This window comes from Choloepus didactylus, chromosome 2 (assembly GCF_015220235.1).
Source record: "Choloepus didactylus isolate mChoDid1 chromosome 2, mChoDid1.pri, whole genome shotgun sequence".
In the NCBI taxonomy this organism is placed as follows: domain Eukaryota; kingdom Metazoa; phylum Chordata; class Mammalia; order Pilosa; family Megalonychidae; genus Choloepus; species Choloepus didactylus.
Window position 1 is genome coordinate 110,664,767 of NC_051308.1, and position 26,759 is coordinate 110,691,525.

General features: G+C 50.0%; 1 protein-coding gene across 1 annotated transcript in view; it reads left to right on the plus strand.

Annotated features, from left to right (window-relative positions):
- KCNN3 (potassium calcium-activated channel subfamily N member 3) overlaps positions 1 to 26,759 on the plus strand; it is a 177,982-nt gene that overhangs the window by 23,025 nt on the left and 128,198 nt on the right. Inside the window, 1 exon segment of the mRNA XM_037825857.1 lies at positions 20,749 to 20,844. Coding sequence (XP_037681785.1) covers positions 20,749 to 20,844 — 96 coding nt within the window.

The following is a 26,759-nucleotide window of genomic DNA, read 5'->3' on the forward strand; positions in this document are numbered from 1 at the left end:
GCAGGGGTACTTGGGACCACATCTAGCCCCTGGAAAAGCTGAACATGGACTGGGCTTCAGCTCAGTTCAACATACTTCTGAAGCATCTACCTCCAAGGGCTAGGGCACATGGTAGTAGGCCCTAGGGCCAAGGAGATAAAAAAGCATTCATAGCTCTCATTCTTTGAGCTCTAATAGTAAGCGTCAGGCTCTATGCTAAACCGCTTTTTATATGCATCATCTCTTTTAATGTTTACAACTTTATGAAGTCACTACTCTTTTTTTCCCTACTTCATAGATGAGTAAATCGAAGCTGAGTCACATGGCCAGGAAGTGGCAAAGCAGGGTTCTAAACCAGGTCGTTCTGGCTCTGAAGCCCATTCTCCTGACCACAATAATTAATATCAGAAGGGCCAGGAATTCTGTCTGGCATTTGGGGAAGAGGCCAGGGGGCTGGGGTACAGAGTGAGGGGCTTTCAGGCGAGCAGAGTCATTTCAGATGCCCACAGCTATCTCCCACCTGACACGCTGGTTGGGGCTGTGTGAGGTGCAGCTGAAAGACTTCAGCTCCAGTCCTGCAAGGGGTCGTGGCTGGCACAGGCAGGTGGGGCAGGTGTAGGGTGCTGTCCCAGGGACCCTGTCCTCAGCCCACATGTTCAGCAGGTACACAGGCTTCCAAGGCCTGGCCAGACTTTCTGAGGGCCAGGGGTCTGAGGGTGCCTGAAATGTCTGTGGACTCTGCCTGCCTAGGGCAAGGACACAGCTGTTCCTGTGCCCACACCTGCTCAGACCCAAGAACTGGCAGCCCTGGGAATTCTTTGCACTCACTACACAGAGGAGGGATCTGCGGCCTAGAGAGGGGATGTGACTTACCCAGAGTCACACAGCAGTGAGAATCTGTTAGCCTCTGCCCCGGAATCTTTGGATTTCTGGTTTAGAGCACTAAGATGGGTCTCCTCTCACTTGCTCATTCCTACCCTTTCCAAGGCAAAGGGTGTGTCCCCTCTTTAGCACCTGCAGGCCTGTACTTTCTTGCTTTCACATTTGTACTGCACATGTTCCCTCACACCTGGCCATCCTCTCTGGCCAGGCCAGGGCTTTGTCCTGGAGAGAATTTAAATCGAATGGTCGGATGAGGAAGGGGCAGAACCTGCTGAGTACATTAACTCCTGAAACGCCAGACCCCTCCAGCCCCTTACACACATTCAGCCCACTCTCCCCAGCCCTGCACATATACTTCCACCTGTCCACAGGATCCTTGCACAAGCCATGTCCTGGGGCTGTTCCAACTGGGGGTGGGTATGGGCTGGGAGAGAAGCACCTGGTAGAGCTAAAAAGACTCTGCAGAAAGTTGCAGCAAATAGGGGTGAGGGACTCCATGCTGGAGTTACAGGGACATGGCCTGGAATCCTGATTCCATTGCTTATGAGCTGTGTGACTTTAGAAAAGATACTTAACTTCTCTGAGTACCAAACTCCTCATTAATAAAATGAGTAATAATAGCATCCACCTCAGTGGTTTGCTGCATTTTGGAATCACCAGGAAGTCTTTAAAATGCCAGAGTTTGGCTCCCAGTCCCTGACATTCTGATTTAATTGGTTTGGGTTGCAACCTGGATATTGGGAGTTTTAAAAAGCTCCCCAGGTGACACGAATGTGCAGCAAAATTTGGAAACTGTGATCATAGGGTTTGTGGGGATTAAAGGAGATAATGCAGGCATGTGGGAGGTACCTGGGGAGATGGCTCAATAAGTGGGGGTGATTCTTTTATTATTAATTTCCCTGCCTTTCATTCCACTTATTGTAGGATCTGGAGTGGGGAGGGTGGGTTTGCCCCAAGTGCTGACCCTGAAGTGGCTGCCAGTGGCCCATCTTTATCCAGAAAAGCTCCTCCCTTGCCTCTCTCACAGTGTCTGAGGCCCGAGCCCAGCTCTCAGTCCTCCCAGCTAGGGGTGCTGAGGAGGGGAGCTGGAATGTGCTGGGCCTGACGGCATGTGCTCAGGCTCCCCCCTGAGTCTCCTCCTGGAGGCTTCTCCTAAAGGCCGTTAAGGGACAGAGGCCCAAGGTGCTGGCATGTGGCACAAACACCCAGAATGGATTTGGTGGCCTGAGCTCTGGGATTCAGGGGAGGCCATCGGGGAAGAGGTAGGGAAGAGGCTTCTTTGAAAAAAATCAACCCTGCCCTCTGGCACCGATTGAGGCTCTGCAAACCTGAGGCTGAGGATGTAAGGGAGGATCCACTTCCCCAGATTCCTCAGCTGTCCTGACAGGAAGTTGTGCATCACTGGGCTGACAGGAAGGAAATGGCTCTGCTGTCTGGAGAGAAAGGGGGTGCTGTCTGGGGCCAAGAGAAAAGGTGTTTGCTCGTACAAGCCGCTTTGTCCAAATATGTGGACTCTCTCTCCCCTCAGGCGATGGCTCCCTGTTTATTTTCTTTTGAGTGACAAAGATTGAATTTAGCTAATGAGGAGCAGTGAGAGGGAAGTGAGAAGGGGTCCTGTGAGATTTCAGGATGTGGAACGAACGCCTTCGCAGATGAACATCCCTCTGTTTTTAATCGGCGTCTCTCTTACCCAGCTCCCTGCTTCGGGGAACTAGGAGACGACAGAGCATTTTGTGATCTCACATGCCACTATCTCTTCCATCCACAAACCATACCTGTGCAAATGCCTTTGATTTTGATTTCTATTTCTTTTTACCAACTCCTCTCCTCCGCCCCCGGAAAAAAAACCACAGTGAACCTTTTAATAGCATGAGGCCTTTGGATCTCTAACCAATCAGTCGCCAAATCCTATCCAAAGTGCACTCAGAATAGATGCTTTTAATAAAATATATTACCTTTAAGCCAGCGGAAACCTGTGAAATTTGTACATTTCTTTTAGAGCATCTCTACAAATTTTACAATATTGAAATCACCACCCAGTGACCTTTCAGGAAATACTAGATAAATTACAAGAGATAAATAGGCAAACCAAACAGAGAAGTACAATTTCCAGGGGCTTTCCTGCCAGTTTCTCAGGCTGACTGCCCCGTGCCCCGGCCTTCCCAGCTCCGTGCCCCTGCCCTTGCCCCTGCAGGCCCTCTTCCCCCACCCCCCATTCCTAGCAAGCTGGAGTGTCCTCTGAGAACCATGCACAGTTCCAAGAAGCAGCTCTGGTATGTGGCTCCCAGCACCTTGTCCCGTCTGTGTTTGTGTCTGTGCCCCATCACTCCAAACACTTCTGCCGGTGGCCAGAGCACAGGACTGCTCTTGAGGATGACTGGGAACTGCTTGGAAAAGGCTCAGAGGCTCCGCTGGCCGGGTCTGCCCTAGGCAAGCAGCACGCGTCCTGAGCTTTGCCCGGTGAGCGCCAGCCAGGGGTCTGAGCCCGGTGACCCCTACCCTGTGCAGTTGTGTGTGGGGGCTTTTTGCCCCAAGACCCTCCCTAGCTCCTCTGGGAATGGCGCATCCATTTTGCAGATCACTCGTGGTGGCTTTTCCAACCTCAGGTCAAATCCCGCTGGAGTCTCTCTCGCTGTGCTGGACACCTTCCTTCCCCACTGATTGGTGGTGCGCAGGGGATGTAAACCAGATGTCATGTCCAGTTTGTTCTTTGTTTGTGAAGGGAAAACAATTTGGAAGGGAAATGATCTGTAAAATCACATCACTCAGAGCTCCCAGGGGGTCTTCTGGGGACTCAGCGTTCCTTCGGGTTATGGGATCTCCTTCCCCGCCAGCGTGGGCACCTGGAGCCTTGGAGCAGTGATGGGCCTGGTGGGGGGGGAGTGGGGTCCCAGGGCTGCAGATGGTGGTTTACTGCACGGCGGTGGCCACGTGCTTGAGGGTGCTTTGCTTGGTTAAGTGAATTCAGTGACCAGCCTGGCCGCTTTGCCAGCATGCCCAGCGGCCTGCTTCAGCATCAACTAGACGCATTCCTCAGGTCCCCTGGACCTTAGGAGCTTGTTTTCCCTGTGGATTCACCACCTCATGTGACTCTTGGCTGTGGCCGGAAACCCCACCACCTTCCATCATGGGAGGGGTGGAGATCAGAAAGAAAATTGGAGGTTAAAGAATATTCTGGGCGATGCAGGCCTTTCTGCAGGTTAAGCAGCTCCTTGAGGAACATAAACAAGGCATCATCAAAGCTGCTCAGGATTCATTCACTCCCTAATTTGATAATTAATTCCACAAACATTAATGGCGCTTTTCTCACATCTGAGGCACTGTCCCAGGTGCTGGAGGAGGGAGAGAAGTAGAGAGATGAAAAAGACCTAGTTCCCACCCTCAAAGAGCTCTCAGTCTGGAAAACTGCTTAACAAAGCAGCTGGATAATCTCCCAAAGAGGCCTGACAGTAGCCAGGTGAAAGGGGCACAGCCAGCACGGCAGCGTGGAGGGTGGGGCAGTGAGAGGAGGAGATGCGGCTGGTTTTGAAGGATGGCTACAAATTCTCTAGGCCCCGAAAAGTTTGTTTTTGCCCAAGCAAGCAGCATGCGCAAAGGCCCAGAGAAATGGAAGTATGAGAGAATAATATCTCAGCATGGCTGGAGAACACCATGTGAGGGGTGGGACATGGGGCTGGAGGTCACGCAGGTGCCATGGTGGGCTGAAGAAGGGTTTTAAGCAGAGGGATGGCATGATTTGTGTCCAAATTAGTCACTATGGCACCGACATGGTGTAGGAGAAAGAGCACTGGGGGGTGGTGGTGGTGGGGAGTAGGGAGCTAGATTCTAGCTCTAAAGTCTAGATCTGGCAGCTGGGTGACCTTGGCCGAGTTTGGGCCTCAGTTTCCTGGCCTGTAAGACGTGAGGACTCTGAAGGCCTGTCCCAGCTTGACATGCTCCACGCCCATGGCCATCTTCTCTTTTCAGCCCTGAGCCCTTTCTTCTGTACTTGTCCGTCCACCTCCAGAACCTGACCGGTCTCTCCTGGCTGTCCCACTGTGCTGGGCAGCTGGGGACAGCTGGAGGGAGAGAGAGGCGTCTTCAGGAAGAATGCACACTCCTGACCCCAGGAACTCACAGACTGCCTGGCCAGGCAGGAACACCTTTCCGCTGGCCCCAGCCCACCTGGGCTCACAGACCTGGGCCCCAGCAAGGCCAGCTGGCTCTCTTTAATGAAACAGTTCACTCGCTGGCTGCAAACCCCCGTCCACCTGGCCCCCAAGTCTGACAAGAGGCAGCTGATTTGGGGTCACGCCTGGAAGCCAGGAACATCTGTGTAGAGGGATGGCGGTGCTTTTGTCCGGTGCAATCTTTTTCCTGTGCTCTGGCCCTGGTTTTAAAAGCCCCAGCTCTTGCTCATCCTGCCCAGGGGTCTCCGGAGCTGCTTTGGCAGGAGACCTTGAAAATGGCTGTGGGTGGAAGGCGGGTTTTCCCCACAGGCACCACGTGTGATGTTACCTTCCCAGCCTCAGTGATTCCGATCCCAGAAGCTTCTCCAGGGCGAGGAACCCGGAGGAGAGGCTGGCTGGGGTTCTGTTTTCCTAGCTCTTTGATCACAGCTGTTAAATTTAAAGGCTTAAACAATGGGTTCTAAACAAATAAGTATTTGTTTAGTCAGTAGAATGAGGAAATTAAAGGTGACTCAGATTTTTTTTCCCAATTCTAAGTGCTATTTTACCACCAGAATGATCAGACCTCTGGTGGCAGTGATTTTGCTGGATTCTCCTCTCCTTGGGGATTTAGCATGGTACTGCATTCATTCATTCCCTCATTCATCAAGTATTTATTGAGGACCTACTATGTGCTAAGCACTGTGAGAGGCGATGGGGACAGAGAAACAAATGAGCAGCCAAGGGGAGCTCAGGGGAAGGGGCTTCAGTGCAGTCAATTTCATTCAGACCAAGAAACTATTTAGCTGACAGTCTTAAAGCCTGTTCCCAGAAAACCTAATAGTGCAGGAGGGAAGAAACGTGGGTGGGGAGAGTGAGTCGAGGGGGAGGAAAGAGATGGAAGAAAGGCAGATACCAGCTTTCCTGTGAGACAGATGCCCAGACCGCAGCCCAGATCCCTGCCGCGACTCCCAGTTACAGTCAGCATGATACTCAACGGAGGGAAGGGCCTTCCTGCACTCTCTCCCAGCTCTGCCCTGGCAAGCTTGGTGCCTCAGTTTCCCCATCTGTAAAATGAGGGTTTGGACGTGGCGATCCCGGCGATCTGTTTAGAATGCATTCTGTGACCAGGGCGGTGCCTGGTAGCTGCGGGGCAGGAGCCCTTCACGTGTAAGACACCGCGTTCTCTGGCTTCTCGCATCTCAACACTGAAGACCCCCAGCTGGGGCCTGAGGGGGTCTTGTCATCTCCTTGCTCGCAAGAGGTGCCCTCTGGCTGCTCTCCTAGCTGGACGCTGGAAAAGAGGTGGCTTCGGGTTTCCGCGTTTGCAGAAAAGTTTCTTTTTCATTTCTTTTTTTCTTCTGAGTCTGAATCAGTCAGTAAGGCCCCTCAAGGCGCTCAAGGTAAACGATTGACTGTTGGATGCATTTGACTGACTCCTGATGCCCTGGACATGTTGTCCCCACGTGCCTAGCAGACCACTTAAGCTTTAGGGTCACATTCCCAAGGGCTCGCACATGCAGGCCACAGTCACTGACCTAGAAAGAATTCACAGAAGTGTTTTGGCAGCACAATGCTAGAAGAATTGGGGTCGAGCCCTGGTTCTGCTTCCCCTAGCTGGGTGACATTGGGTAATTGCTTAAATGCTCTGGGCCTTAGTTTTCCTGTCTGTGAGATGGGAATGGCTTTCCCTGCTTCCCAGGAATCCAGGAGGAAATGGCATAAGAAAATACTTTGTAAACAGGAAAGCCCTACACTGACGTCCAGGACACCATGATCCAGTAACGAATGTATTCTGATATTCAAACCTCTCCATGGTTACAGCCTCCTCTGTGCTGAGAAATTCAAGCCAAAAAGGATTAAAGCAGGTTAGGTGTTACGACTGAGATTGTCCATAATTGATGGAATAAACCTTAAAGGAGTGACATTTAATTGCAACTAATCGAGGCACTCTGACACTGCCCTGCTAAAAATAGTATCTACTAATAATTGCTTTGATCTTGTAAAATGATACCTGTCCATGAGCCTGAGAGCAGGGACCCTGGCAAAGGGTGATCTGCTAGCAGCAAACCTGCACAGGGTGGGTGTGAAAGCTGGGAGACATGGGGGCAGAAGGGTGGGGAGGGGGCCCCAGTCCTCTTGGATCCTCTGGCAGCAAGTGTACTATATATAGGCTGACCATATGATTCATTGTCTAGACTGGGTCACTTTTGAGAGTATTACAATAATCACTGTTAATATTAATAATTATGCCAGACAACAAGACTGGCCTGGACTCTTCCAGGCAAACAGGGATGTATGGTCCCCCATGCAAGGACTATTTTAAACTCATGGGGACCTTGATTGTTAAAGCATTTCAACATTCATTACCTGGACTTCATCACAACAATGCTGGAAAGAAGGAAGTAGCAGATGTCAAAGACAGTGATGGAGCCAAATTGTTCCAGTTGTGGTCTTCGCTAGGTGGCTGATCCTAGGCAGGTAGAGGGCAGCTGGCTGGGTCAGGATGCTCTGCGGCCGTGCAAACAAATGGGTCTCAGTGGGAGAGAACCAGCAGCTCTGGCTTCAGTGGAACGTGAGCAGAGTAACGCCAGTTCTCAGCAGGGACTTTTCCCAGCCCTTCTCTAATCCTGGGCTTGGAATCACAACACTTGGGTTTACAACCTAGCTCCTACACTTACTAGCTATGTAATTTTGGGCAAATTATATGATCATTCAGTGCCTCAGTTTCCTCACTTGTCAAGTGGGGACAACAAATCCTGACTGCAAGGTTTAAATGAGTTCCTATATGAAAATGGCCAGACTCAGGGCCTGTAATAAGTTCTCAGTAAATACTCATAGAGTTTGAGTCTGGGGAGAGTACCCAGAAGCAAAACCCTTTAGGGAACCCTAGGGATCCTCTTGCTGCCTTGAAAGCAGCTCTAACCTGAACCAATTGGGGTGGAATGAGCTTCTACCTTGAGATCGGGGCTGCCTGACGCTCTTGGGGGAAGGAGGTGGATAAAGTAACTGCATGGAGGAGTTGAGAGAGGCCCTGACTCCCCTTGGCCACAGATATGCACTGTGCTGGGTGGGGCCTCATGATTCCCCTGACCCCTGCCCAGGCAGGCAGCCCACCTCAGCCCTGTGGTCCTCAGCCTTTTCTAGGCTTGTGCCTGTGCTTGCTTGGACCTGGGCAGGATGTGGCTCATGTGACCGCCACCCCCCACCCCCCAAGCTGGAAGTGATGCACCTCAAATCAGAAGGTAGGCAGGTTGGCAACAGTTTGGTGCCAGAGAGCTAGTGAGAGAGAGAGAGAGAGAGAATTATAGAGGTGCCGTGTTTGGCCTATTGAGAGCCTGTGTTTGGGCTCTACCACTTCTGTCACAATCGTCCATCACATCTGAACAATTGAAAAGCCTGTGCCAAATGGCTAGGAGTTAACGACTCACGGCTCTGTTGAGTTTCTGAAAAACAGTATTTCCACTTCCTAGGCAGCCCCAAAATGTCAATTGTTCTGTGCCAACTGGTTATTTTTCCAGACCATTTCCCTTTATTTATGTTGAAGCTTTTGCATTTTTAAGGAAAAAGAAGATGGAGAACCTGGAGTAGGTAATTATTATTTCTCCCGATTTGCCCTTGAATGAGCTTTGGAAGAAATGTTCATTCCCCAAACCTGAATTGAATACCTGCAGCGGGGGCGGAGAGAGGAATGAGGCAGGGGTCCTGCCCCTTTCTGGAGGGCTCAGGCTGATGGACAGGCAGAATGGGGACAGGCTGATGGACAGGCAGAATGGGGAAAAACACTGGCCCAGCCCTCGGAAGACTTGGGATGTGACATTAACCCTTTCCGTCATTGGTGCATGGCCTTGGGGAGGACAGAGCCCTCTTCGGGCCTCAGTTTCCTTGCCTGTAAAATGGGGGTGTTGGACTGGCTGGCCCGGGCAGCCCCTTCCGGCTGAGTGTACGTTCTGTGGAGGACTCGCTGCCTCTCATTGACTGGCAAGGCCGTGGGGGTGGGAGTGGAAGGGAGGTGGTGATGCCGCCCTCAGCACTTTGCTCCAGGAAGCCTGGAAATGTGGCGGGGAAGCTCGCCAGGGGCTCTTGTCTATCTGTGAAGCTCCGGAGCAGCCTTCGGAGATGTGTGTGGAGCCTGCCAAGCGGTTGTTTTTCTCACCATATGCAATTTCTGGGTGTCTTCACGTTTCCATTTGGCCTAAGCATTGCCACCCAGGCCCAAGGGATGGCTTTGGCCATGTGGGGGTGGAAATGGGTATGCCTCCCTGCACCAGGCTGGGAGGGGGCAGGTTTTCTCCACCCTTGTGCGCCGATGAGGTTGGAAGTTACAGCTGAGGCCACAGCGTGGCGTCTGTCACGGCAGTGGCCGGTGGTACAGACAGAAGCAGGAGCTGGAGGGAGAGAAGAGGGAAGATGAATTGGAGGGGTACTGAGGCTGGTAGACGCAGAGTAGGGGACAGTCCCAGGGCCTCGCTTTGTGTCTTTAAAACCAACATGTGCTCCTCTGCGGCTATCAGGTGATGAAAATCAACATTTTTATTAAAAGTTAGAGCAATCTGAAGATGAGTGTACCTAGTTCATGGCAGTTGGTTGGTCACAGGTTCCCCAGGGCGTCTGGGAGCTGTGAGTGTGTGAGGCCTGCAGGTCACTGGAGCAGGATGGGGAGAGGAGTCCGGGCCTGGGACAAGCCGGGGCTGGGCTGGCTCGGGTCCACCTCTAGGGTATGGATCTAGGTTTTGGAGAACAGATGGATTCAGGGACTGGTTGGTATAGTTTCTTAAGTAAGAAAGCCCGGTTTTCTGCCAAGTGATTCCCTGCTGTTTTATTGGTTTGGAGGCCATATAGGTTTTCAATAAGAGAAAATGAAACTACTTCAAAGCCAGCCATCCAGAAAGCACATTCATTTGTTTCAAACATTCTAGAACATTTAAGAAAATGGGGGCTTTTGCAATCTGGATGAAATATAGTGAGAGGAGCAGGGAATATTTGCAAGGAAAACCCCTCCTGGCGATGGCAAACAGCAGCTTCCCAGCAGGGCTCTGCCATGTCTGGGCACTGAGTAAAGGGTAAGTGGTTCTCTGTGATGCTGTACCCCCAGGCTGCCAGGACAGATACTGGGGCTGGGACAAGATGTCTTGTGTCTGTGCCTCTCCTGAGATGCAGGTGTGGGTCAGGACCTTCAGAATGAGATGCATAGTGACAGAGTTGCATTCATCAAAGCTGGAGAAGGCTGCAGGGGCTTTTGGACACCACAAGAGGGATGTGACTGCCAGCTGTCCAAGAACACTTGCGTTCCACAAGCAGAGAAGGATGAAAGGTAATCTGGAGCTAATTATTTATTGGAGAAGGAAATAGAGTGATGAAGTGAGAGGTTCGGGCAGTGACCTCCAGGATATGGATCTAGGTTTTGGAGAACAGGTGGATTCAAGGACTGGTTGATATAGTTTCTTAAGCAGGAAAGCCAGGGACGGGCAGGGCTGCCTGTCCCTGTGAGCACAGGTCTGGGGGGCCCGACACCCAGGTTCTAAACTCTGCTCTGACACCAGCTGCTGTATGATAGTGGGCAGGCCAGCCTCACCAGGCCTCCGTTTCCTCAGGTGGAATGAAGGGAGGGAGACCAGCTCCTACAAGGGCTCCTCCAGGCCTGGTATTCTGCATTTTTTTATGAGTGTGTGTCCAGGGAGGGGCTCACTTAGTGAGGACATTGATATATGCATCTGTGATGGCGAAGTCAGAGCCGGGCTTCGCAGAGGCATTTGTGTGTTTTGGGCCAAGCTTTGTAGGGGGCCAAGCACCTGAGAAAGCTGAAGCCAGATCTTTGAAAAAAAGTCAGAACTATCCAAAGCACAGATGGGCTGCCTTAAGAGGAAGCGAGTTCTCAGTCCCTGGAGGTGTTCAGACAGAGATCAGAGGACCACATGGCAGGAATCTTACAGAGAGGAGTCTTGGGCCATTGAATTTGATAGCTTTTGGATTTCTTGCCAAGCCCAAGATTCTGGTGTTCCATTGCTTATGTGTGTGACTCCCTTTTTGGTCTCCTCAAGGCCGTCATGGTGGCCCCAGACTTCTGGGCTTCTTTCTTGTGCCCTAGAGCAGCAATTCTCAGCCCTGGCCTGCATATTAGAATCATTAAGATTTTTTTTTTTTTTAAATCAGTGCTCAGGCTTCACCTGCAGAGATTCTGGTTTAATTGTTCTGGGGCAGGGCAAGGCTCTAAAGGACTCCAGCTGTGGTGTTGCCTGGTGAGCACCCACTGTACCCCCTGGTGGGGTGGGGAGATGCACCCCTCACCTCTAATCTCATTCCACCTCTGTACAGCGCCCAGAAGTTTGAGGCTGTATTTTCTCTTATTTGTTAAGTGCTTACTTTGTGTCCTGTAAGAATCCTTGGGAAACGAAGGTCCAGGCAGCTCTTGGCTACTTTAGAAGAAGCACTCACCTAACTGCCTTTAAAAAGACCCCATCATGTGTATTTCCTCCTCCCGCGCTTAGCACAGTGCCTGGCACATGGCAAGCAAACGATCAGAAATTTGATGGAAACATATGGAATCTTTGCCAATGCTGTAAGTGGGGCAGAAAAATAATTTATAAGCGAGCATGCAGAGGAGAATTCTTGATATGCCAGTTCCCCTCTACCCAGATCTTATAAAGGATACCATCTCCTTAATTGGAATTGTTTGTGGCCTTAAGGGGTGACCCGGCCAACTTGATATTTTGGTAGCAAGGCCTCCTGAATGGCCTCTTTCCGCCTTCCTCGGGGCATCACACAGCGGGAGAGCCAGGGCCCTGGGAGGATCATGTCCTCTTAATTGGTGTTGTGTTCATTGTGCTGGCTTCGGTTTATATGACCAGGCCCCCCTGTGCTGAGACCCGAATGTCCTCGTTACTAACTGCATCAGGCCCTTCCGACATCAGGTGCCATCTCCTTCCGGGAGTGACAAAGTGGACGGCCACAGAGAAATGCCCCAGGCCAGCCTGCCTTGGTGAGTTTTATTTCAGGACCACTGGCTTCCTTCACAGACATTTCCTGCCTGCCCTCCCGGCGCCAGGCCTCCCCTCGGCCAGGCTGGCAGAGATGACACAGAGACACCCCTGACCTCAGGATGCTCACCGTTTAATGGTGGCAAAGCTGAGGGCAGTGTTCCGATGACTCACGTCCGGTTTGTCACGAGACTCCCTCCAGACTGGCTGGGTGGCAAGAGCAAAGATCTTTCGGTCAGACTGGCCTGGGTTCGAATCTAGCCTTATGCACACTTTTCCTCTCTCAGGAAGTGCCTTATCCTCTCTGGGACTTGGCTTCCCTCCTCTCTAGCATGGGGCGATGGCTTTGTTCTGAGGCTCTGAAGAAATTGGAACAGTGCCTGGTGTAAGTGTGCAATAAATGTCAGCTGTTATTTTTATCATCTCCTTTAGTTTTCATGCATTTGGAAGTTCAGGATGGAAGCTTCTACCTGCTTGACATGTCTCAACATTTTGCTCCCTTCATTCATTTATTCAATATTGAATTAATATTTATCGACCTGCTGTGTGCCACTCAATGCTTTAGGCATGGGGATAGAAAGGAGAACAGATGAAATTTTAAAAGCCTGCCCTTCTGGGGCTCATGTTCTGGTAGGGGGTGAGAGACGTTAAACAGATTAACCTATAAGCATTTAGGCAAGTAACAGGCCTCCCAGCTTGGATGGTGGGTCTGAGAGCACAGAAGGCCTGGGGTCAGGCACAGGTCAGCCTCCCCACCCAACCCTGGTCATCGGCTCATGGTGACCCTGCTGGCAGCTGGGGACTGAGAGGAGAGTGTGGATGATTTCACCTCAGTTCTCCCTGCCCTGGGCACATGCTTCAAGCAACCCCCAGCCGTGGGGTTGGGGGCTGAGCCCAAACAGAAGGTGACCCGGAAGCAGAAAAGGCAGCAGTGAGGGTCAGCCCCAGCCCTAGCCCCTGGGACCTGTGCTAAAGAGCCCCCCTCACCCACAGGGGGCTCAGGCAGGTAGGGGAGGTGCCTGAAGCTTGGCCTGGAGTGTCCAGGCTTGGCCCTCAGCTGTGCTGGGCATTGAAGGGTCTCCTGTGCTCTTTGTCTGCACAGCCCGGGCAGAGAGCCCTGAACCCTCACAGATAGCATCTTGGAAGAGGAGGTGCTCTCGGCAGCCCCCTTTTTATCGGGTCAGTGTGCATCCTCCCCTCACATCCAGGGTTGCTTCCTCTGCTCCTTGGCTTGCCCTGGTCTTTCAAGCCCCAAGGAACCACTTGTTGGCCTTTTCTCTCAGCCTGGGCTTCCCACGTCTGGGCTCATCTTCCCCAGGTGCCCCTCCCATCCACGTCCGATGGTCCCTGGCCGACTCCTTCCCCAGGGTCTGCTCACGAGCCCCCTTCATCTGCCTGTCTCTTATTTACCTTGTACTGTGGGCGTGTCTGAGCTCAGGGAGGGTGTTCGGTGAGGAGAGGCATGGGGTGTGTGGGTGGGGGGTGGTGGTGTGAAGGGCAGCCCTTGTGAGGAGCCCCTGGGTGGGATCCCAGGGTCAGCAGGTTGGGGTGGGGAGAAGTCCCTGCTTTTTCTGAGTATTCAGCATAGTGCCTGAGGGATAGTAAATGCCTGGTGAATATTCATGAGTAAATGAATGAATGCATGTTTGGCCCACCATAGACTGCCAAAGGTGTTTTTCTGAAATGCTGGGGTGTGGGGGTGCATCTTTGTGAATTCTTGCAACCATAAAATGCTGATCTGGGACGTGTATTCAGTAGCCCCGAGTGGGAGGGCCAGCTGGGCTTTCCTGCCCTGTGATTCGTGCAGCAAGAGAAAGGGTACTTGGCTACTAGAGAATGTCAGTCTTTCTTTACATGAAAAAAAAAAAGTTATTTTCATATGCATATCTCACTTTTTCCCCCAGCACCTGTGAATAGGGTGAGGGCAGGTACTGTCAGTCTGGTTTTCAGGGAAGGAAACAGGCTCAGAGAGATTGTCACACAGCAAAGTGGCAAAGACTTGACTGGAACTCTGGTCTTTTGATTTCAAATCCCGTGTTACTTAGAACAAGACAATGAAAATCTTTTTTAGCCTCACTGCTAAAAATAAGAGCTTCACCTTCTGTTTGAGGAGAAGATAGCGAGTGGGTTTTGCCGCTGGCCCTTTCACACCCACGACTTCGGCATGTGTAGAAATGCTTGGGAAGAGGAAATACTTGGGACAAAAAAAAAGTAAAAAGAAAGAAATGTTTGGCATGTCCGCAGGCCCTGAGCATGTGCCCTGGCCAGTGAGGGCCCAGGGCTGTAGGCCATTAGGCTCAGCCAAGCTTTGGGGACTGTTTGGTCCAAGAGTCATTTCCCAGATGGGAGGACTGAGGCCTAGTGTTCCGGTTTGCTAATGCTGCCGTTATGCAAAATACCAGAAATGGATTGGCTTTTATAAAGGGGTTTATTTGGTTATAGAGTTACAGTCTTAAGGCCATAAAGTTTCCAAGGTAAGGCATCAACAATAGGGTACCTTCACTGGAGAAAGGCCATTGTCGTTCAGAAAATCTCTGTTAGCTGGGAAGGCTTGTGGCTGGCATCCGCTTGCTCCCAGATTGCATTTCAAAATGGCGTTCTCCAAAATGTTGCTCTTAGGGCGTTTTGTCCTTTCTTAGCTGCAGCTCCTCTTCAAAATGTCACTCTCAGTTGCTCTCTCTTGGCTGAAGCTCCGAGCTCCTTCTGTCTGAGCTTTTACATTGGGCTCTAGTAAACTAATCAGGGCCCACACTGAAGGGTGGGGCCACACCTCCATGGGAATTATCTAATCAGAGTTATCACCTACAGTTGGGTAGGTCACATTTCCATGGAAACAACCTAATCCAAAGGCTCCAACTTAATCAACACTAACACATCTGCCCCCACAAGATTGCATTAAAGAATATGGCTTTTTCTGGGGGACATAATATATACAAACTGGCACACCTAGGATAGTGGACCAAGGAGAAGGCCCCGAGCCGCTGAGCCTCTTGAGGTCTAGGAACTTCCCTCTCAGATGTGTCAGAGATCCGGGCACCTTCTGAGCCATCCCCCCAGAGGCCACCAACCCCCATCCCACTGCGAAAGCATCACTCGTTGCCCTTGCTCCCAGGTTGGACCTTTCACAGAAGCATCTGAGTCTGAGGGACTCCACTCTGGCCCATGAGGATTCCGGTGGCTTCTGATAAGCCGGGCGGTCACCTTGAAGATGTCGGGAGGGCTCCTGGACTGTCATTAAATCAGGCAGCTCAACCTGGGAGGATGAGTCTGAGCCAAGAGATGAGCACGAGGGTGAAGGATGTGGAGCAGGAGGGTGAAGGATGTGGAGGAGCCTGGTGAGAGCAGGGTGTGATGAGAGAGGAAGAAGGCAGAGGGCAGGGGCCTGGTGCTCGAGGAAAGGAGCCGTGCAGCTCTGTCTCTCAGCTGAGAGCAGCCACCAGGAATGAGGACTTCCCTGCCGGGGGATAAAGGGCTGGTCTTAATTTGCATAACATTAATTAGCAAGAGTGTCTAATTAGGACATTACAGAGCCACAATTTTAAGCCAAAGCTGAATATCAATCCATTTTGGAGCCCCTTCATGAAATTGAAGGAAAAGTTGACCTTGTTAAATAGAAAACCTGTCTCAATCAGTTATTTCCCAAATTGAATGCACAAAACGTAGTGATGTCAGAGAGGCACACCAAAACTTAATGGAGTCTTTAAACTGTGTCACCTGTTCCTCTTTGGGGGCTCCAGTGACAAAATTCATGAATGGACCACATATGTTTGTAGACACACACACGCACACATACATACACGCGAGCATGCACTTTGGCTGGAGAAGGCGCCTGCACATCCTTTCCTCAGTTAAGCTAATATTTCACTTCGGTTCAGTGCCCCTCCAGGGCTCTGCCTGCAAGCATAGTTTTCTGTTATTTTCAAATGTTCCGAACAATAAATCACGTTTAGAACTTCATAGTCTCAGGGAAGATCTACAGCAATCATTACAATTCTGGCCTGCCTTTGGAAACTACCAGGCAGGCCAGGAGAGCAATTTATATGCTGGCTCAGGAGCCAGGGAACACGCTCCATCACAGCCATGCAGCCTCGGGGGAGCAAGGGCTGGAGCAGCTCCGGGAAGCCGGCGCCAGGGGAGCTGGAGGGCCAGTGAGGCGCGAAGGAGGAGCAGGTGGGGGTTTTGGTGCATAGGCAGGCCCCCGAGCCTGGAGGCAGACAGACCTGACTCTGCCCTCTGTTGGCGCATCCTTGGGCAAGTGACCTCATTTTGTCTGAGCCTCAGTTTCCTCCTCTGTGAAGGTGAGTGGACGCTGCCTGCCTGGCGGGAGGTAGACTCCTAGAGTAGTGCTATCTGACAGATTGTTGTCATCATTGAGAAATCGCCTCCCTGAGAAAGGCTGGCTTATGGCCTGGAACAGAACGGGGGCCCACCTCCCACCCTGCCAGGATGTCCTCCGTAGCCCACCTGATGGGTGTGGCCCGCCTCTGTCTCACCCGGGAGCCTAGTTTATTTTTTAAGGCGGGAGGGAAGAGTGCCATATAGAAAAATCTGGTATGTAGTTAAAATCTTGGCTAGTCGTGTGACTTGGGAAAAGTCGCTTCGTCTCTCCAATCCTCAGTTTCTTCATCAGTGAAATGGAGACATTATGACCTCTTAGGCAGGGTGAGGCTTTGAGGGAAAGTGTATAGAAGACCTAGTCTAGGATCTGGCATGTATTAGGTTCTCAGTAAATGTTAGGTAAAATAAAGGTGCTGTTATTGAGTAGTTTCAAGAGGTAGCACCTGTTGTACTCAGAGCACCAAACAGGTTGCAGGGATAATACAGTATAAATGGATTATTTTGTGGATTCTAGTAGACTGTGAAGCAAATGATGACTGATAAAATCATCTGTAGTGTGCGTGAAATCCTCCGTCAGCCCTAGGACTAGAAAAGGCCCCGGGCCCCACCTGGCAGGTGTGTTGAGTACCCTGGCACTTTATAGCATGGACATCAAGTAAATGAAATGTCCTTTAGACCTATGTCCTTTATCCTCATTAAAAGGACAGGCTGAAGGCTCCTGCATTTTCCTACAGCAGTCCCAGGCAAAGCACTTGCCATATCATAAATAAAGATGAATCACCCCATCTGCATGGAAGCCTCTTTCTAGCAGTCTAGGGCTCAGATAAAAAGAAATCTTTTCTGATTTTAAAAATAGTGTATTTTCATTGTAGAAATTTGGGGAAAAAAATAAAAAACAAAAAGAGAAACCATCACCCCAGTACCTAGAGATATTTTGATGTATATTTTCTTAGTCTTTTTCTACATTAAAAAAGTGAACATTTTAAATGTAATTGGGAATATACTATATATACAGTTTTGAACTGAGTTTTTCCACTTAATATTATATCGTGTACCTTTCCCCATGTCTCCAAATATTCCTTACAAAAGTGATTTTTAGTGGTTGCATAAAGTTCCATCACTGGATGTTTTCAAATATACTTAACTGAACTAATATTGTTGAGCATTTGGGAATAAATGACTTTTTAAAAAAATGATTCCCATCAAATGAGAAATAATTCTTAAACATTCCCTTGTGGTAAGGACTACTACTATCTTGTTGAGAAGTAATGAGTCGCAGTGGGGAGAAGGGTTGACTAGTTAGTTGGCCACAGGACTCTCTCCCAGACCCATGAGTCTTTTCTAGACCCCCAGATGGGAGTGAGCTGGGTGGGGTAGGCACACCACCACAGGGTGTGATGACAGCTAATTAGCCAGCCCTGTGTCTCTGCCATCACCCAGAGAACCATATCAATTTCAAACTTCACTGGAGTTCAGGCAGCAAAGAAAAGATAATTATTCAATATTTTAACAGATAGAAAACATCTCTGGTCCAGCCAGACTTCTTTGACATGTATGTTTTCCAGTTATTAAAAATGTTTGGTTTATTATTTTTTTTATCGACATGCAATGGAGAATGCAAGGGAATCTATAAAAGCAAGAATCCCCACTGATCAAATGCGTATCTTGGTCTCCCAGTGGAGCTGGAACTGGCCAAGGGCATGGGCCAAAACCAAGAAGGGGGTGGGAGTTGCCTCATATAAAGGCTTTGAGTTTTAAAACAAAAGAAAGAGGCTCAAAGGAGAGGTGACAGCTTCTGGCCCCTTTCCCTTCACCTCTTCCTCTGAAAATGATGGAAATAGTCTTGGATTCTGATCTCAGTTAATTTTTGCCCAAAGAAATAAATTAGAGATTAGAGTGTGTGACAGATCACAAACCCTTCCCTGGGGAGGCGTGATGCTCCCCAGATGCCTTCAGACTGGTTTGAGAAGAAACTCATGGTCACTGCTGGCTCAGAAACATTGTGAGTTGTCCCTAGTTCATTCTTGTGGGGAGATTTGTCTTTTCTTAAAACAGCCTGACCATCCTTGAATGCACTGCCTGCTCTCTGCAGCCCCATATAGGCCCTGTGCTTTGGGTGGTGTTGCAAGTACAAAGAAGTACTTTCAAAGACTGGGCCTTCTTGAGCCAGGAACTGTGTTCTATTTTTGTGTCCATGTTTGGACCAGCATAAAACCAGTATTCCCTTAGACATCTCTGGAAATGCGTGCAAAGTAGATGATTGCAGGCTGTTCTCCATTAAATTGTAGAACTTCAGCAAGGGAGAGGAAACCTGACTTATGTTTAGACCATCTGTGCAGAGCAGAATGGACACCTTTCTGCATAGCTGGATGACTGTACATGGAATGGAAAAGAGGTTGTGTATAAACCAGACTGGAAGCTTCTGGTGGACAGGGACCATCTCTGTATATCTTACAGCATCTAGCACACCATTGGACATCTAGTGGGTGCTCAACAAACAAGAAATGTAGAAATGGTGAAAGGATGAATGAATGAATGAACTACTTTAGTTCTCCCTTAGATCCCCAGCACCAGCTCATGTCAGCCCTCAAAAAACTATCAAATAAATGAATGATGAGAAATATAGACACCAGGGAGAGCTGCTTTCATCCCTTTTCAGACTGTAGAGGGTGGTTGAGAATCTAGGTGGCTTGGGAATCTGGAAGTCCTGGGTTCAAATCCCAAGCCCTCTGCTTGTTCTAGTGGCTGCCATACTGGACAACACGGCCCAACTCTGCAAATCGCAACCCCCACCCACATCCTGCTTCTGAAAGCTTTCTCTGATCCATCCACAGTACTGTCTTCCTCCCTCAAACTCCTCTAGCCCTACTGTAGGTTTTATTTGGCAATTGATCATAGCCTACCTTTGAAATACCTTCCATTGTTGTATTAAATTGTCATTTAGGTCTGTTTAAATGGACTTTTCTCACATTTCTATTCTGTTTCCCACTAGAGAGGGTGGGCAGTGAGGGCTCGTGGGCAGTGCCCTGGGCTGGGAGTCACAGACCCTGGCTCTCAACTCTGGCACAAACCACTCCTTCCCTCTGGGCCTCCACCTATAATGCCTATAAAGTTGGATAAGGACCAATTTGTGAGGACAGATGAGAGGACAGATGAGGGCTGTTTTGAGGACAGGTGAGAACAAATATGTGAAACTGCCTTGCAAACTGTAAGGTGTTTTACAGAAATAAGGGTTGTTTTAATGCCCAGTTCCTTGAGGGCAGGGGATGTTTCTTACGCGGCATGCATCTCTCAATCTGTGTGCAGACTGGCACACAGAAGTGCTAAGAAGGGCTGCTTGAATTTCATCTGCTACCTGGGCTCAGGTCTTGTGTTCCATCTTCCTTCAGGACTAGGAACCATCTCTACTTTCTGGCTTCTGGATACCCAGGAGTGCACTGAGTCCCCAACCCAGACACCCTGAATTTGTGGAGGATGTGAAGTAAATAATAACAGCTAACCCTTACATAGCCAGGCACTATCCTTGGCTCTTTATATATACAGCTCCTTTATTTTTCACAACTCGGTGAGGTCAGCACTAGGATTATCCCCACCTGACAGAGGAGGCAACAATGTGTGGAGAGATGGAATAACCAGCCTAATGTCATCTACTAGCAAGTGGCTGTGTCAGGGTCTGCACATAGGCTGTCTGGCCCCAGAGCTCATGCCATGGGTTAAAGCTGCTCGTACACTTAACCGTGGGGTTACAGATTCTCCAAGCTGCCCTGGGGCTGCAAGGCTGCTGTCAAATCCATAAGGTCCACCTCTGTTTCCTCCATCCCAGCAGGAGGAACCCTTAGAGGCTTCTTCTGCCCATTACCCCTCTCTGCTTCTGTGCTTGCCCCTCTCTCTCTGTCCCTTGCTCCTCTGCTGCCCCTGCCTGTCTCCCCTTGCCCTTGGCCTGAGAGGTCTGGGCTGTTACAGATGGAAGAGACCTCAGAAATCCTCTGGCTCAGGTTTGTTAAGAGAAAACAGAGGCCCAAGCTGGCAGAATATTGATGCCCATAATATAATAGTGTCACAAAAAAGAATTATGTTCATATGACTTATGAGCATGGAGGCATACGTTCTAAATAACACATCAATAAACTGAATCAAGCCATGTATTACAAACATAATGCATCATGCCCAAGTATGGTTCATCCCAGGAATGAGAACATGATTTAACTCTAGAAAACAGGCTTAGAGGGGGCAGCTGCTGAGATGGAGCCGTCCCCAGGCACAGCCCAAGGGTCTCTGTTTTGACTCGGGCTGGCTTTGTGCACTTGCCCTGCTCCGTGGGTGCACTGGTGACAGTCCTTCCTGTGCCCCCACCCCTTCCTACCTCTGCCTCAGAGCAGAACTAGGCACGCCCCCCTAATTCTCTCTTTCCGTTTCTCCTGCAGGATTCCATGTTTTCGTTGGCCTTGAAATGCCTTATCAGTCTGTCCACCATCATCCTTTTGGGTTTGATCATCGCCTATCACACACGTGAAGTCCAGGTAGGTGTCCTCAGCTCTCACCCCTTCAATGGTGACTGGTCCTTTTGCCTTGATCTAGGCTGAACCCAGCTGTACTCATAAAACCCAACCCCTAGGCAGCTACTTGAGTGATTTTACAAGATAGAGTCCAAGATCAGGATCTTCTCTTCCAGTGTGGACCCTAGTGATAGAGGGGATTGTGAGGGACTGCTTCGGGGCTCTAGAACAACTGTTAGGGTATCTTCATTTGGGGATCCCAGAAGCAAATATTTGGCTTCATGATTGGGGTGAGGGGAGGCTATTCTATTCAGAATCCGTATTTAGCACCATTGTACTGTGAGAGCCTCTTAAGTGTTGCTTTGCCTTTTCTATAACTTGCTGGAGAGAGAGAACTTGAGCCACTGAATCTCCCCAATGAGGCAGACTTGCCTTGTGTTTCTGCCTATACACACACATACACACACACACACTTTATTTCTGAAAGGAGTAGACTTTACCATGCTGGATTCTGCCAGGCTGGGATGTGTCATTTTCTAGATAGAATAGAAGTTTGGTGAGGTCGAGCAGGCTTCCATTTCTTGCTGCTTAGAAGTGACTTGGCACCCAGAGAAATATTGATTGGCCGGGCCTCCGGGGTGCACTTCCAGTTTGGCTGACGTGGTGAGGATGGTTCAACCTGGGCTGGGAAGGTCAGGCAGGAGCAAACAGATCTGAGGCATCTTCTTGTGACAACGAGTCTCCCCATCACCTGGCCCTTCTGGGGAGCTCTAAAATATCCAGATGTTTCTTCTCACACGCTGTGAACCTGGAAACAATCCCAGTCTTTTGGCCAGAGGAGCACAGATGGATCCACATCTGGGTAGCAGGCAAGAGATAGACAAAGACCAGAACTCAGAGTCAGAAAAACTAGGGTCACTGCTGGGCCAGGACCTCTTCTCACAGTGTGTCTTTGGCCATTCTCACAGTCTCTCTGGGTCTTGGTCTCCTCATCTAGAATGTGGAAGTTTTAATTCCAACTTCCCTGGATCGTTGCAAGGATGGAATGAGGCGGCATATGTGAGAGTGCTTTGTAAACTGTAAAACCTTATTCAAATCTGCCTGTCTGGTGGCCCAGCATTTTCTGGGCAGGGTGGTGATGCAGATGCAGGGGTGATGCCTTCTCTCCCTAACAAGTGGCGTTTGCTTTCCTGCCGAGGGTCGGGGTGGTGCCGTGGGGAGGCGGCCCTGCCGCTGTGGCTGGCCTTGGCGCAGCAACCTTGGCTCCCGGCCATCTTGGCAGGGCTCCAATGGCTGATGACCAGTGGATACTAATCTGGATGGCTGGGACTCTTTGGTTCAGATGGAGGCTATGTTCTGAGGGCTGAGAGTCTCAGACGCCGCCGAGCAGCTTCTTTCATGGAGTCTGAACTGGACAGAGCTTGTGGACATCACTCAGGGCACTGTCCAGTCAACCCAAGACCGGAGCCGGGAGTACAGGCAGGAAGAATGGGGGGACCATGACGGGACCAGGAGTCATCAGCGGTCTGGGCTTCAGGCCAGGCTCATCCCCTCCCTGAAACCACCCATGGGACCCCAGCGGTCCCCCAACCCCTCTGAGCCCATGTCCACATCTGTAGGGAGTCTGTATTATGATGTGTCACTCTGACCTGTGCAGGAAGGTGTCACACAGACCTAATTTAAAAGGCAGTTGGGAGCCAGGCTTTAGAAGGGAGAGGAAGAGGAGCAGTTCCCAGCAACCACCCCCCCGCCAACTATGGTCCTCTAGGCCTGACAGCTTCCTCTTTCTGTTCCAGGCATTGGGATGGGGAGAGCCAGGTGCCCCTCTCTCTGATTTCCCTGGGTTCCTTGTTTCCAGCCCAGGGCCCATAGCCCTGGCTCTCAGGCCTGCTCCAGACTGGCTGCCGTTGTGATCTCAGTTCTGGCTGGGTGGCGGGGCCATGCTGCTGACGGGTCAGCATCTAGCTGGGCACCAGGCACCCTCTGCCCCATCCTCAGCTTATACCCAGCTCTGCTTCAACTCTAACCATGGGCAGGAGATGATGCTATTTGGGTCACTTATCTTGGCCCAACCCTTAAGGTTTGGAGAAACCAAGTGAAAACAATGAATTGAATCGGATCCTGACTCAGGCCCTTCAGTCGGAATGACCTGGGGCTGGTAATAACTTTTCTAGGCCTCAGTTTCCCCATCTGAGGTATGGGAGCCTTATCACCCACTTTGCTGGATTCTTAAGAGGGTTGGCAGTTGTAGAGGACAGAATGGGCTTTTGTGAAATGCAGTCTTTGGTTCCTTTCCTCTGACCTCTGACCCACTGCTTCCAGCCGGCCACGGTCCACGTCCCAGCTGGCCCCGCCGGATGGTCACTGCCATGACTGCCCGGAACTGGTAAGCTGGTCAGCTTCCACCCTGCTCTGATCTAGCCCTGCCTGCATGCTCAGCTCCCAGTGCCCAGCCCTTTATCCTACCTGCCCCCACTGTCATGTGGGGGAAAGTCACCAGCACCTGGTTCCCTCTGTGCCTCTTACTTTTCTAGTAAAGTTCTTTCTACAGATAGCTGGACCTTCTCACGCCAGAGAGAAATGGGAATGGTTTGGCCCAGAAAGTCAGTGGGAGGAGGGCCACAGTGTGCTTTTCTGTTCCGTGTCTTTCTCCCCCGCCTCAGGGACAATGGCCTCGTTGATCTTTGCATTTCCAGGACCCCACGGGGTCTGACAAAGAGCAGATGTGTGCAGTACGTATTTTGAATGAAAGGATTCTGGATTTAAGCTTCTGGTTTCTAAAGCTGGTTGTACCATTACTTAACTCTGTGGTCTTGGGCCTCAGTTTCTTCATCTGTTACTTGGGGTCACTAAACCAGTCTCTAAGTTTCTGGCTTACAGATTAGGTCTGGCTGCGTGGCCTACAGGGGACCTGCTTCCTGGGAATGGAGGAAGGAGTTGTCCCAAGTGTGGACAGTGATTCTCTGGAAAAGACCTCTTGGAAAACATCCTTCCTTAGGGAAAGGCTGACTGTTGCTCATCTGTTGTGTAACAGGGCAGTGTCAGGGAGTGGCCGTCTCCTCTCCTCTGCGGGGTGATGTCAGGGCTTTTGTTAAGAGTTTGTTCACCCCTTCCCTCATCTACAAGAGTTTCTGCTCACTTGGCTAAACTTTAAGAAGGACCATTTGACTATTTCCCCACCCCCCACCCTTACCCCTGCCCCAGTTACTGACAGCCAGGCCCCAGACCCTGGCTCAGCACACTCAAAAGGCTGGGGGTACCTTCTAGAATATGATTCCTGTTCTGTTAGAGGGCTTATGTTTTTCAGAAAGAGGAGTTCTGAAACATTATTGGGAAACTTTCAACCAAACTCTGAAGTCATAGAGCTGCGGGTTGGAGGGTTCTCAGAGGTGACTTAGTCGTCCCCCCCACCCCAGAGCAGGGCTCCCCTGTCATGTCTGCTGGTGACCCAGCCCTCACTGCCTCTGTCAGGCAGCATGAGCCTTTAGAGTCCTTCCTTCCTCCCACTGAGAGGAAACAGGCCTCCCTGTGACTTCCAGTCAGCCCCGCTTCTGCTTCTGGAGCCGGGGAAAGAGGAAGCCTGTGTTGTTTGAAGATGGTGGCCCTGTCTTTCTCCAGGCTCCCCTTCTCTGGGTGTTCCAGTTTGCTAGTGCTGTCATTTGCAAAATACCAGAAATGGGTTGGCTCTTATAAAGGGGGTTTCTTTGGTTCCAAATTTATAGTACTAAGGCGATAAAAGTGTCCAAACAAAGGCATCAACAATAGGGTACCTTCACTGAAGGATGGCCAATGACGTCCGGAAAACCTCTGTTAGCTCGGAAGGCATGTGGCTGGCATCCGCTTGCTCCAGGGTTCTGGTTTCAAAATAGTTTCTCCCAGGACGTTCCTCTCTAGACGTCTAGGGGTATTCTGTTAGTTTCTTCCAGGCAAACTCTGGACTAGCAAAAGTCTACTTTCAACGGCCGTCTCCAAAATGTCCCTCTTGGGTGCAGCTGCTCTGAAGTCCTTCTGTTTCTGAGCTTTTATAGTGCTCCAGTAATTAAGTCCAGACCCAAGCTGGATGGGAGGGGCCACACCTCCATGGAAACAATCCCATCAACAGGTCACTCCCTAATCAAAGGTGTTACTAGTCACATCTCCATGGAAACAATCAAAAGGCTCCAACCTAATCAACACTAATACGTCGGCCCCCACAAGAATGCATTAAAGAACATGGCATTTTGGGGTACATAATACATCCAGACAGGCACACTGGGTGTTTTGGTGCAGGCAGTTTTCAAAGGCACAGTGTCTGTTATCCCCAGGCCAGTGTGCCCTGGAAAGAGCCAATTAAAAAAAAATGCATTTTGTTTATTTACCAAAACTTCGATGGAAAACTGTGCTCTCCCCTGCAGAGTGCTTTCACTCCTACAGTTTGAGGATCACCATCTCCCAGGTGGACACAGCCAGCCTCTTCTCCCCAGCTGCAGGCTCACGTTTTAGATGCCATTGGCATGTCCTGGGATCAACATAAAAATGCTGGACTCTTTATTGCTCCCTTAGTATCTCCCCTCCACTCCCCTAGATAATTCAGGTACTCATTCATTCATTCAGCATATATTTAATGAGCATCTACTCTGTGCAGAGCCTGGGACAGGGCCTCGGTTCTCTGTGCTAGAAACCCTGAAGTCACCTTTGTGTCTCCCTCTTCATCCTTGTCTCCAAGAGTTCCCAACCACGAGCAAATGAATCTGTAGCTCTAATGAAAGTCTCTGATACCATCCCTGGATAGGAGGTGGCTGAGAGTGCTGACTGACTTCAGAGCCACTTAGCTTGGGTTCAACTCATGCTTTTTGTTTTACTTAATCTCTCTGTTCTGGTTTGCTAATGCTGCCAGGATGCAAAACACCAGAGATGGATTGACTTTTATAAAAGGAGGTTTATTTGGTTACACAGTTACAGTCTTAAGGTCATAAAGTTTCCAAGGTAACACATCAGCATTTGGGTACCTTCACTGGAGGATGGCCAACGGGTGTCTGGAAAACCCCTGTAGCTGGGAAGTCATGTGGCTGGCGTCTGTTCCAAAGTTCTGGTTTCAAAATGGCTTTCTCCCAGGACGTTCCTCTCTAGGCTGCAGTTCCTCAAAAATGCCACTCTCAGTTGCTCTTGGGGTGTTTGTCCTCTCTTAACTTCTCCAGAGCAACAGTCTGCTTTTCAACAGCCGTCTTCAAACTGTCTCTCATCTGTAGCTCCTGTGCTTTCTTCAAAGTGTCCCTCTTGGCTGTAGCTCGTCTTCAAAATGTCACTCACAGCTGCACTGAGTTCTTTCTGTTTGTCAGCTCATTTATATGGCTCCAGTGATTTAATTCAGACCCACCCTGAATGGGCGGTGCCACACCTCCGTGGAAATTATCCAATCAGAGTCATCACCCGCAGTTGGGTGGGGCACATCTCCATGGAAACACTCAGAGAATTACAAACTAATTAATGAGCATCTACTCTGTGCAGTAGATGATAGGTCTGCCCACACAAGAGTACATCAAAGATAATGGCATTTGGGGGGACGTAATACATTCAAACTGGCACATTCTACCCCCTGGACCCCGAAATGACATTATCTTTCCATATACAAAATACATTCATCCCATCACAATATCACAGAAACTTAAATCATTTCAGTAACAATAGTTAAATACAAGATCTCATCAAAATCAATTATAGGTGTGGTCAGTCCTAAGGCATAATTCTCCTTTAGCTGTGGATCTGTGAACTTAGAACAAGTTATGTGCTTCCAATATACAAAGGAGGGACATTCATAGGATAAACATTCCCGTTGCCATAAGGAGAAACAGTAAGGAAAACAGGGTTCACAGGACAAAAACTGTTCCTAAAACCCACAGGACAAACTCCATTAGATTTCAAAGTCTGAGAGTCATTAACAGAATGATGTTGCATCCTTG